The sequence below is a fragment of the Sebastes umbrosus genome (assembly GCF_015220745.1).
Source record: "Sebastes umbrosus isolate fSebUmb1 chromosome 14 unlocalized genomic scaffold, fSebUmb1.pri SUPER_14_unloc_1, whole genome shotgun sequence".
NCBI lineage: Eukaryota > Metazoa > Chordata > Actinopteri > Perciformes > Sebastidae > Sebastes > Sebastes umbrosus.
Window position 1 is genome coordinate 115,321 of NW_023618433.1, and position 12,180 is coordinate 127,500.

The 12,180-nt window shown below is 47.9% G+C and overlaps 3 protein-coding genes across 4 annotated transcripts in view; all 3 read left to right on the top strand.

Annotated features, from left to right (window-relative positions):
• The first annotated feature begins 419 nt into the window (after nucleotides 1-419).
• LOC119484117 (keratin, type I cytoskeletal 13-like) lies at nucleotides 420-5,354 on the top strand. Its single transcript, XM_037762636.1, has 7 exons — nucleotides 420-1,017; nucleotides 3,102-3,184; nucleotides 3,303-3,459; nucleotides 3,572-3,733; nucleotides 4,061-4,186; nucleotides 4,267-4,490; nucleotides 5,162-5,354. The coding sequence occupies exons 1-7, from the start codon at nucleotides 541-543 to the stop codon at nucleotides 5,280-5,282; spliced, it is 1,350 nt and encodes a 449-aa protein (XP_037618564.1). The 5' UTR covers nucleotides 420-540; the 3' UTR covers nucleotides 5,283-5,354.
• Nucleotides 5,355-5,982: 628 nt separating this feature from the next.
• LOC119484115 (extensin-3-like) lies at nucleotides 5,983-8,098 on the top strand. Its single transcript, XM_037762633.1, has 2 exons — nucleotides 5,983-6,044; nucleotides 7,027-8,098. The coding sequence occupies exons 1-2, from the start codon at nucleotides 5,983-5,985 to the stop codon at nucleotides 8,096-8,098; spliced, it is 1,134 nt and encodes a 377-aa protein (XP_037618561.1).
• Nucleotides 8,099-10,031: 1,933 nt separating this feature from the next.
• The window catches only part of LOC119484119 (keratin, type I cytoskeletal 13-like), a 5,107-nt gene continuing 2,958 nt past the window's right edge, over nucleotides 10,032-12,180 (top strand). The window contains exons 1-3 of one of the 2 annotated variants that reach the window (XM_037762639.1): nucleotides 10,032-10,508; nucleotides 11,616-11,698; nucleotides 11,870-12,026. In XM_037762639.1, coding sequence (XP_037618567.1) covers nucleotides 10,089-10,508; nucleotides 11,616-11,698; nucleotides 11,870-12,026 — 660 coding nt within the window. In that variant the 5' untranslated portion in view covers nucleotides 10,032-10,088. The remainder of the gene's footprint in view (nucleotides 10,509-11,615; nucleotides 11,699-11,869; nucleotides 12,027-12,180) is intronic. The other variant, XM_037762638.1, reaches the window with a different exon arrangement.

The following is a 12,180-nucleotide window of genomic DNA, read 5'->3' on the forward strand; positions in this document are numbered from 1 at the left end:
GCAGCTGACAAAGACCGGTTCTGAGTGGTTTATTCTTTCAGCTGGCGAGGCTCAGTAACCTGCTGCCAAGACCCTACCCTACCCAACCCTGCACTCATAAACACTGCAACAACAGATTGATGTTATCCTGAGGAACATTCCTCTCCTTCAGCTGCTGACTGATCAATCTAAATGTCATCTGTGTCTGAACACGCCCCGCCGCTCTTTATGTGCTCTAATCTCTTTTATAACGACGCCTCTGCGTGTAAATCTGCAGGTGAATGTATAGGTGACGGGTGGATGCCATGTGTCTCAGACACACCCAGCACCTGAACCTTCCCGCTGACTTGAACAACGACAGGTGTCTCCTCCCGGACTTGGCACGAGCTCGCCATCCCTCCCTCCTCCCGAACTCATCTGACGGTATAAAACAATCAGCCGCTCTCGGAGCTCTTCACTCTCTCCTCTGGACCTGAAGCAGATAGACGGCATCCTTTACCTTCATCACCTTCATCACCTTCGTCACCTTCGTCACCTTCATCACCTTCATCACCACTCACAATGTTCCAACAGAGTCGTAGCTCCATGAGTAGTAGTGGTGGAAGCATAAGGAGAAGTGGAGGTTCCAGTATGTCCATGTACGGTGGCCCTGGATTAGTCAAAATGTCAGGTGGATCCTCTTTGTATGGCAGCGGCGGCGGCGGCGGCGGCGGCGGAGGTGGAAGCAGTTTATCTAGCTATAGCTTCAACTACAGTGGTGGAGGAGGTGGTGGTGGAGGAGGAGCTGGTGGGTATGGCTTTGGTGCTGGTGGCGGCGGCGGCGGCGGCGGCGGCGGCGTGGACATCTCCGCCAACGAGAAGGCTACCATGCAAAACCTGAATGACCGCCTGGCCACCTACCTGGAGAAGGTCCGCAAGCTGGAGACGGCCAACGGCGAGCTGGAGCTGAAGATCCAGCAGTTCCTGGTGAGCAAGGTCGGCCCCAGCTCCCGAGACTACAGCGCCTACTTCGTCACCATCGCAGAGCTGCAGGGAAAGGTAGGCTCACCTGTGCCATTTAGTCATGTGACCATCCAATAAGGACAGGAAGGAGTACGTTCACGCTCCACCTGTCGTCATCGCTATCCTTATTTTAATCTATTAAAACAATTGTTTTACTGGTGATATTGGACCAATTGTGGGGAGCCACTTAGAACAATAAGTAAACACTTTAATACCATATAATATATTATATATATACACACTGTATATATGCATATACTGTATATGTATATATGCAGTATAGTATATATGCATATACTGTATATGTATATATGCAGTATAGTAAATATGCATATACTGTGTATGTATATATGCAGTATAGTATATATGCATATACTGTGTATGTATATATGCAGTATAGTATATATGCATATACTGTATATGTATATATGCAGTATAGTATATATGCATATACTGTATATGTACAGTATATACAGCCAGTTGTGCTGAATCTGCAACAAAGGTGTATTTGTGTTCAGAGCGCTCTGAGATCCATCCATCCATCTTCAACAGCTTATCTGGGGTCGGGTCGCCGGGGGCAACAGCTCCAGCAGGGGACTCCAAACTTCCCTTTCCGCTCTGAGAGTTCCAATGAAATAGTGCAAGAACACAATGTGTCATCAGAGCTGCACAATTAATCAAATATTAATCACCATCATGATTTTGTCTTCCCATAATTACACAAACACGATCGACCGTCATGTTTAAAGTGCGTTCTCCGTTCTGGCTTCACTTCTGAGAGCCGTCATGTCCACAGACCGTATAGAAGAAGTGGACGAAGTCACCGTGACGTATTCACCGTGACGTATTCACCTATTGGTTGGTGGACTGATGGTTTGAAGCCTCCAATTCTGCATTTTGTCCATCTCCATCTTGGTTTTTAGTCGTCTCCATCTTGGTTTTTGGTCGCCTCCATCTTGGTTTTTGGTCGCCTCTATCTTGGTTTTTAGTCGTCTCCATCTTGGTTTTTGGTCGTCTCCATCTTGGTTTTTGGTCGTCTCCATCTTGGTTTTTAGGCGTCTCCATCTTGGTTTTTGGTCGCCTCCATCTTGGTTTTTGGTTGTCTCCATCTTGGTTTTTAGGCGTCTCCATCTTGGTTTTTGGTCGCCTCCATCTTGGTTTTTAGGCGTCTCCATCTTGGTTTTTGACCGTCTCATCTTGGTTTCTGGTCGTCTCCATCTTGGTCTTTGGTCGCCTCCATCTTGGTTTTTAGTCGTCTCCATCTTGGTTTTTGGTCGTCTCCATCTTGGTTTTTGGTCGTCTCCATCTTGGTCTTTGGTCGTCTCCATCTTGGTTTTTAGGCGTCTCCATCTTGGTCTTTGGTCGTCTCCATCTTGGTTTTTGGTCGTCTCCATCTTGGTTTTTAGGCGTCTCCATCTTGGTTTTTGGTCGTCTCCATCTTGGTCTTTGGTCGTCTCCATCTTGGTCTTTGGTCGTCTCCATCTTGGTTTTTGGTCGTCTCCATCTTGGTTTTTAGGCGTCTCCATCTTGGTTTTTGGTCGTCTCCATCTTGGTTTTTGGTCGTCTCCATCTTGGTCTTTGGTCGTCTCCATCTTGGTTTTTAGGCGTCTCCATCTTGGTTTTTGGTTGTCTCCATCTTGGTCTTTGGTCGCCTCCATCTTGGTTTTTGGTCGTCTCCATCTTGGTTTTGGTCGTCTCCATCTTGGTTTTTGGATGCCTCCATCTTGGTTTTTGGTCGCCTCCATCTTGGTCTTTGGTCGTCTCCATCTTGGTTTTTGGTCGCCTCCATCTTGGTTTTTGGTCGTGTCCATCTTGGTTTTGGTCGTCTCTATCTTGGTTTTTGGATGCCTCCATCTTGGTTTTTGGTCGCCTCCATCTTGGTCTTTGGTCGTCTCCATCTTGGTTTTTGGTCGTCTCCATCTTGGTTTTTGGTCGTTTCCATCTTTGGGCAGTATCGGACACATTTCCGATCCTGGTATTGTTATGAGAACAGCTCTAGTTTCACGATGGCGCCCCCTATCTTTACTCGTTAGAATTACTTTTCCATGTACGTAGATGGAGAACTTTAAGGATGAACACAAAAAGCTAACAGCATTTCTTTCCTCTGTTTTATCTTCCAGATCCAGGACGCTACCAAAATCAACGGTGGCATCTACCTCTCCATTGACAACGCCAAGCTGGCTGCCGACGACTTCCGGGTCAAGTAAGTGAATTCATTCATTAAAAAGTAGTTACGAGTTAAATTGCGTCCTTTGCCTGCTTCAGTCAGTTTTATTTTTGGAAAAAACGATTTAGAAACAAATGCTTTGTCGTCTGTGCAGGTATGAGAACGAGCTGGCCATGCGTCAGTCGGTGGAGGCCGACATCGCCGGTCTGAGGAGAGTTCTGGATGAACTGACTCTGAGCCGGACCGACCTGGAGATGCAGATCGAGGGTCTGAAGGAGGAGCTGATCTTCCTCAAGAAGAACCACGAGGAGGTCAGTGAGCTCTCAGGTCTTATTAAGCCGACCGGGTTTTGGGGTAAATAAAAGGGGTACATTCAAGATCCGAAGTCCTCTCCTTTCATGCGTCTCCTGTTGTTGTCTGCAGGAGCTGCTGTCGATGCGAGATCAGATGAGCGGCCAGGTCAACGTGGAGGTGGACGCCGCTCCGGGACCGGACCTCGCCAAGATGATGGAAGAAATCAGGGAGCACTACGAACAAATTGCAGCCAAAAACCGCAAAGATTTGGAGTGCTGGTTCCAGACAAAGGTAAGGACATGAGTTTTAGCCACTGCACCCAGGTATGGTGATAGTATTGAATCAGGAGATGGGTGAATCGTCCCAGACCTAATGAACAATGTGGCCTAGTGGGAGAATATAGAGCGGGAATGAAACTGGTCCCAGTATCGACCCCTGAGGGACACCGAAATTTACAAAGGAGTGAGGGGACGCATGGTCACCAATCCAAACCAAAACATGTTTGATTTGTCAAATAAGCGAGTAATTGTAGTGAGTTCCTTGACACGTGTGGATTAATAAATGAGTGTTTGTGTGTGAACGTGCAGTCTGTAACGAGCATGCTGTGACTCTCCACAGTCAGAAACACTGAACAAAGAGGTCACCGTCAGTACGGAAACTCTACAGACGTCCAAATCAGAGATCACGGAGATCAAGCGAACCCTGCAGAGCCTGGAGATCGAGCTGCAGTCACAGCTCAGCATGGTGAGCATCTCATCTTCTCTGTAACATCCAGAGTTTCTCTGTGAGGTGATGAACAACCTGAACCTCCTCTACCCCGGTAGAAAGCGTCGCTGGAAACCACCCTGGCTGAGACTCAGGGCCGCTACGGCATGCAGCTCAACGGGTTCCAGATGCAGGTGACCGGTATGGAGGAGCAGCTGGTCATGCTGAGGGCCGACCTGGAGAGACAGGGACAGGAGTACCAGATGCTGCTTGACATCAAGACCAGGCTGGAGATGGAGATCGCCGAGTACCGGAGGCTGCTGGACGGAGAGGGATGTGGCAGGTGAGAGAACGACAGGGTTGTTCACAGGATGAATGTCCTGGAGGTAGACATCGATCTGACGACCCGCTACGGGGTCAGAAACGTTCCATATACAAACAGAGCTTTATCATCATTTAAGAACACCGGGTAACACCGGGTAACACCGTGTAACACCGATAACCGGGTAACACCGACCACCGGGTAACACCGGGTAACACCGGGTAACACCGGTAACACCGACCACCGTGTAACACCGACTACCGGGTAACACCGACCACCGTGTAACACCGACCACCGGGTAACACCGACCACCGGGTAACACCGACCACCGTGTAACACCGACCACCAGGTAACACCGACTACCGGGTAACACCGACCACCGGGTAACACCAACCACCGTGTAACACTGACTACCGGGTAACACCGACCACCGGGTAACACCAACCACCGTGTAACACCGACTACCGGGTAACACCGACCACCGGGTAACAGCGTGTAACACTGACCACCGTGTAACACCGACCACCGGGTAACACCGACTACCGGGTAACACCGGGTAACACCGACTACCGGGTAACACCGTGTAACACCGACCACTGTGTAACAGGATAATTCTTCCTGAACATCATAACCAGATCTAAATGAGTATTATTATGAATAAAAACCTGACTGTGCTGTTTGTCTGTCTCCAGCGGCGCCTCCTCCTCCACCGGCCTCTCCTCCTCCTCCACCAGCACCACCAGCACCACCAAAGTCATCACGATCGTGGAGGAGATAGTGGATGGAAAGGTGGTGAGCTCCATCAGCTCATAGTGCGCATAACAATAAACAGAAATCAACTGCTGAGCTCCTTCACAATAAAACGTGTCTTCTGTTCAAACTAAAGTGTGACGTTGTAGTTCCTCTACCGGCCACCAGGTGCTGCTGCTCTACTCATGGCTAGGTTAGCAAGACAGACACACAGACAGACAGACAGACAGACAGTCAGTCAGACAGTCAGTCAGACAGACAGACAGACAGACAGACAGACAGTATGAATACTGATATCTGTAGTTTCTGTCTCCATGTTTCAGGGGGAAGAGAAAATCATGAAATCCCCTATTTTAAGTTTTTAAATCAATATTTACGATGATGCATAAAGCTTGATGAAAATTAATTTAAATGTCTTCAAAATATTATAGAAATTAAAACAAGCAAAATAATGAACATTATTGTAATGTTGCGATGAGGAAAGCCATAAAAACTAAGTAAATAAATAAAGATAAGTTCTATACTCTCAGTAAACTACTGGTTTAACCGTTTCACTGAGTATACCTTCTTTAAGTTAACTTTTAGTACTTTGCTGTATACTCGTCAAATATCATATATAATATCATACTTAGTATCATTTAGTTGAGTTTAACTCTGATAAGTACATAAAGTAATGTGTAATATAAGTTTAAAAGAAGTATATACTATATATCCTAGTATGATGAATCAACGTGTCTGTACTGTCTCTGTGGCCGTTAGAGACATGTCCAACCAGACAGAATGTGATGAGCACAAACAAGCTGGTGTCCCACTACATGTCCAGAGGTATGTGGGTCGTCCTCTAACGGTACTCGTCTCCTTCCTGTTTCAACATGTCAGCGCCCCGAGGACGCCACCAGAGCTGCACACAGAGCGCTGTAGAAACCTGTCTGTGTGAGGACCTGAACTGTCCTGGTGGATTATTATTATTATTCTCATTGAGTTCATCACAAAACACACAAACACGTCCAAACAGTCTCATCTTCAACCCTCCTACAAACTATTAGAGTTCCACCAAACTCCATCAGACTTTCACCAAAGTTTAGTGAAATCTGTCAACGAGGTGTTTTTTCTTACCTCATATGATGTGTTCATACATGACCTCTAAAGCGACGTCAAACATGACCTCTAAAGCGACGTCAAACATGACCTCTAAAGCGACGTCAAACATGACCTCTAAAGCAGATGAAGGTGCAACATCAGGTAGAAAAGACTAACTGTGTTGTTCTGGGTGTGATTCCCCTGCAGGGCCTCTGATGCTGCAGCACAATGACACACACAGACACACACAGACACACACAGACACACACACACACACACACACACACAGACACAGACACACACAGACAGACACAGACACAGACACACACAGACAGACACAGACACACACAGACACACACACACACACACAGACACACACACACACACACAGACACACACACACACACACACAGACACACACAGACACACACACACACAGACACACACACACACACACAGACACAGACACACACAGACAGACACAGACACACACAGACACACAGACACAGACATACACACACAGACACACACACACACACACAGACACACACAGACACACACAGACACACTCCACACGACAGTTACTGTTTGTTCAACATCAAGATATCAAGATGTGAAGGTTTCTCCTCAGATATAGTCTGCTGTTAAACACGATCTGATATATACGACAGAAACTCATCATAAAGACCTGATCCACCTCTACACTACCTCTACACCACCTTACCAGCACCACCCAACACCACCTCTACACCACCTTACCAACAGCACCTTACCAACAGCACCTCTACACCACCTTACCAACAGCACCTCTACACCACCTTACCAACAGCACCTCTACACCACCTCTACACCACCTTACCAGCACCACCCAACACCACCTCTACACCACCTTACCAACAACACCCAACACCACCTCTACACCACCTTACCAACAGCACCTTACCAACAGCACCTCTACACCACCTTACCAACAGCACCTCTACACCACCTCTACACCACCTTACCAACAGCACCTCTACACTACCTCTACACCACCTTACCAGCACCACCCAACACCACCTCTACACCACCTTACCAACAGCACCTTACCAACAGCACCTCTACACCACCTTCCCAACAGCACCCAACACCACCTCTACACCACCTTACCAACAGCACCTCTACACCACCTCTACACCACCTTACCAGCACCACCCAACACCACCTCTACACCACCTTACCAACAGCACCTTACCAACAGCACCTCTACACCACCTTACCAACAGCACCTCTACACCACCTCTACACCACCTTACCAGCACCACCCAACACCACCTCTACACCACCTTACCAACAGCACCCAACACCACCTCTACACCACCTTACCAGCACCACCTCTACACCACCTCTACACCACCTTACCAACAGCACCTTACCAACAGCACCTCTACACCACCTTACCAACAGCACCTTACCAACAGCACCTCTACACCACCTTACCAACAGCACCTCTACACCACCTCTACACCACCTTACCAACAGCACCTTACCAACAGCACCTCTACACCACCTTACCAACAGCACCTCTACACCACCTCTACACCACCTTACCAGCACCACCCAACACCACCTCTACACCACCTTACCAACACCACCCAACACCACCTCTACACCACCTTACCAACAGCACCTTACCAACACCACCCAACACCACCTCTACACCACCTTACCAACACCACCTACCAACACCACCTCTACACCACCTTACCAACAGCACCTTACCAACACCACCCAACACCACCTCTACACCACCTTATTAACAGCACCTTACCAACACCACCCAACACCACCTCTACACCACCTTACCAACACCACCTACCAACACCACCAACACCACCTTTACACCACCTTACCAACAGCACCTTACCAACACCACCCAACACCACCTCTACACCACCTTACCAACACCACCTACCAACACCACCAACATCACCTCTACACCACCTTACCAACACCACCTTACCAACACCACCCAACACCACCTCTACACCACCTTACCAACACCACCTACCAACACCACCAACAGCACCTCTACACCACCTTACCAACACCACCTTACCAACAACACCAACACCACAAACACCACCTACCAACACCACCAACACCACCTCTACACCACCTGACCAACACCACCTGACCAACACCACCTGACCAACAACACCAACACCACAAACACCACCTACCAACACCACCTGACCAACACCACCTCTACACCACCTTACCAACACCACCTTACCAACACCACCCAACACCACCTCTACACCACCTTACCAACACCACCTACCAACACCACCAACATCACCTCTATACCACCTTACCAACACCACCTTACCAACACCACCCAACACCACCTCTACACCACCTTACCAACACCACCTACCAACACCACCAACAGCACCTCTACACCACCTTACCAACACCACCTTACCAACAACACCAACACCACAAACACCACCTACCAACACCACCAACACCACCTCTACACCACCTGACCAACACCACCTCTACACCACCTTACCAACACCACCTTACCAACAACACCAACACCACAAACACCACCTACCAACACCACCTGACCAACACCACCTCTACACCACCTTACCAACACCACCTTACCAACACCACCAACACCACCTACCCACACCACCTGACCAACACCACCTGACCAACACCACCTACCAACACAGCCTCAACAGCTTTCAAACTAAACAAAATGTAGGAGCCAAAGTGTGTATTTAGCCTGTTGTTTATCATTATTATCATTATTATCATTATTATTATTCTTTTGGTTATCATCACTGCCGGTAGTTGACACGGGGGTGTGGTTTCACCTATTGTTACCAGTTCAGTTGGACCGTTGGAGTCGGACAGAGGGAGAGAGACACGTTTAGTTATTCCAGTTATTGTTTGTGATTCCTTTCATTTAATAAACAGTTAAACACATCTGGAATGTATTAAACAGTTAAACACATCTGGAATGTAATAAACAGTTAAACACATCTGGAATGTATTAAACAGTTAAACACATCTGGAATGTAATAAACAGTTAAACACATCTGGAATGTATTAAACAGTTAAACACATCTGGACTTTTTGGACTTTCTGAAACCAGTCACACAATCTAGAGCCGACTGCCTTCAGCCTCTTAGCGGCTTTTTAATTGATAGTAGTCGCTACAGGAAACACCATAAAGCAGCTCCAGAGAGATGAGCCCTGCTCAAACAGAGCAGGGCTCAAACAGAGCAGGGCGAAGAGTTGGCACAAAGGATTCCATTGTTTGCTTGTTAAAGGAGGGAGAGGGGAGTCTGGCTGCAGCTGCAGGGCTCAACGTGACACAGGAACTACAGACGGGTTTGGACATGCAGGCAGGGACCAGGGAGGAATCCAGGGAGGAATCCAGGGGGGGGGGGGGGCCTGTGAGGTAGAGGAGCGACGAGGGTCTTTATAGGCAGATTAGATAAGAGCAGAATCATCAGGTTAACAGAGGAGGAGGAGGAGATAGACCTGAACAGACGGGATGATGGAGTCAGATGTTGTCAGGTAAACAGAGGCTGTAGATGTGATATCATCATAAATTCCTGCTGTGATTGGTTGCTCTGGTTGCCAAGGCTCCGTAGCCCGGAGGCGTGCCGCGGAGGCTGGACCCTGGACCCTGAACCCCTCCCTCACTCTCAGGTAGTATAAAAAGAGCTGAGTCCAAACTGTGCTTCACTCCCTCGTCTCCATCCAGAGCAGACAGACTCCTCCACCATGACCTCCTACAACCGCTCCAATACCTTCTCCAACGGAAGCCGTCTCGGCTCCATGAGGGCCCCCAGCGTGTATGGCGGCGCCGGCGGCTTTGGAGTCCGCATCTCCAGCATGAGCGCTCCCAGAAGCTTCTCCTCTGCTGGCGCAGGGTTTTCCGCCGCCAGTGCCAAGGCCGGTGCCGGAGCCGGAGCCGGCGCCGGCTTCCAGCTGGCCGACGCCATGGACATCAACGACAACAAGAAGGCCACCATGCAGAACCTGAACGACCGCCTGTCCACCTACCTGAACAAGGTGCGCAACCTGGAGAAGGCCAACGCCGAGCTGGAGCTGAAGATCAGGCAGTTCCTGGAGAACAAGACCAAACCTGAGGGCCACGACTGCGTCGCATTCAAGGTCGCCATCAGCGACCTGCAGGACCAGGTGAGTCCAGGCTCTGATCCTGTACGTAGGTTAGTTTATGTCAAAAGGAAAGAGGCTCAGAAGAAGGAATAGAAATGTGAGATCATGTGAACACAAAGCTTAAATCTTAACAGCCATTGTCCTCCTAAAACGCCCCCAGCCAGACGTGGACAGATGGAAAGGTGTACAGATGGACAGGTACATAGGTGTATAGGTGTACGGGTGTACGGGTGTACGGGTGTACAGGTACATAGGTTCACAGGTGTACAGGTGTACAGGTGCAACGCAGCCAGACATGGTGTGTTGTTTCCTGCAGGATAAATACAGGTGCAGCAGCCACACCCAAAACACACTGAGGCCACCTGAAGCAGAAACCGGCTCCAGCTGTAGTTTTGCATGATGTTCATACAAGAACCACTGAAACAATGAGAGGAAATTTGACTTGTATTTGAATAGTCTAATATATTTATAATCAGTTGTGTAGCAGCCTCATGAAACTGTGTTCAGAGCAGGCAGAAACTTATATACATCCACAAATTAAAGTTCCTTTTCAGTTTTAGTTTAAAGTAGAAACAAACCTGCAGACACACCCGACTGGTTCCTCTCCTGGATCCTCAAATTACCCTCCTGAAAGTCGGGTGTTTCCCCATTCCCCTCATTACAGTTAGGCAGCGTCTAGTGGCTCTTAGTGGAACTGCAGGTTTACATACTGTTACACAAGACAATATAAAAAACTATATATATAGATACGACTTTTCAAGTCAAAATTTTGTGATTTACCAGGACAGAATTATGAGACAGTAAGTCAAACTTTCTGCTTCTTAAGTCATAGTTTTGACTTACTGTATGAAACTGAAATGTCTAATGTTTAATATATCCATTAAGTCCCATTAAGTCCACTCCAGAGAGCAATAACAGCAAAGAAGTGTGTGAAATAAGAGTGACAAACAGTAGACTGTCATCTGCATACAGGGTGATTTATCAGCAGATCTCCCTCAGACGGGATTTCTGACTTTATTTTATGTTTTTGTCGTCTCATGAGGTCAATAAGCTGAAACACTGAGTGTCAGTACAGGTTACATTTACAGAAGGATGATAAAATAAAACACATCTTCGTCTGTGTTTCAGATCCTCGCTACCACCCGTACTAACGGATCTCTCTACCTGGCCATCGATAATGCCAAGCTGGCTGCTGATGACTTCAGAGTCAAGTGAGTATATGAACATTTCTGTCAATGTGTTGTTAATAGATTAAATTATGAATTATTGGTGAAGTTTAGGCTAAAGATAAAGAAGTCCACAAGCGATGCTGTGGTTCCTCCGGTGATGGACGGGTGAGTTACCGTGTTTTGGTGATTGTTGCTGCCGGTTGGGGTGAGCAGGTTTGAGAACGAACTGGCCATGCGTCAGTCAGTGGAGGCCGACATCGCCGGACTGAAGAGGGTCCTGGACGAGCTGACTCTGGGAAGATCCGACCTGGAGATGCAGATCGAAGCGCTGAGGGAGGAACTCATCCAGCTCAAGAAGAACCACGAAGAGGTGGGCACAAAACTGCAAACTAACTACCATTAGTGGATATCAAAGTTGCTTTATGACGGCAGAAACCTGTAATGTGACTTTAGAACGTTGCTTTAACTCCTGATTATGCAGCTTGTTAGTAAGTTCTGGTAGAACATCATGACATTAAATGTCT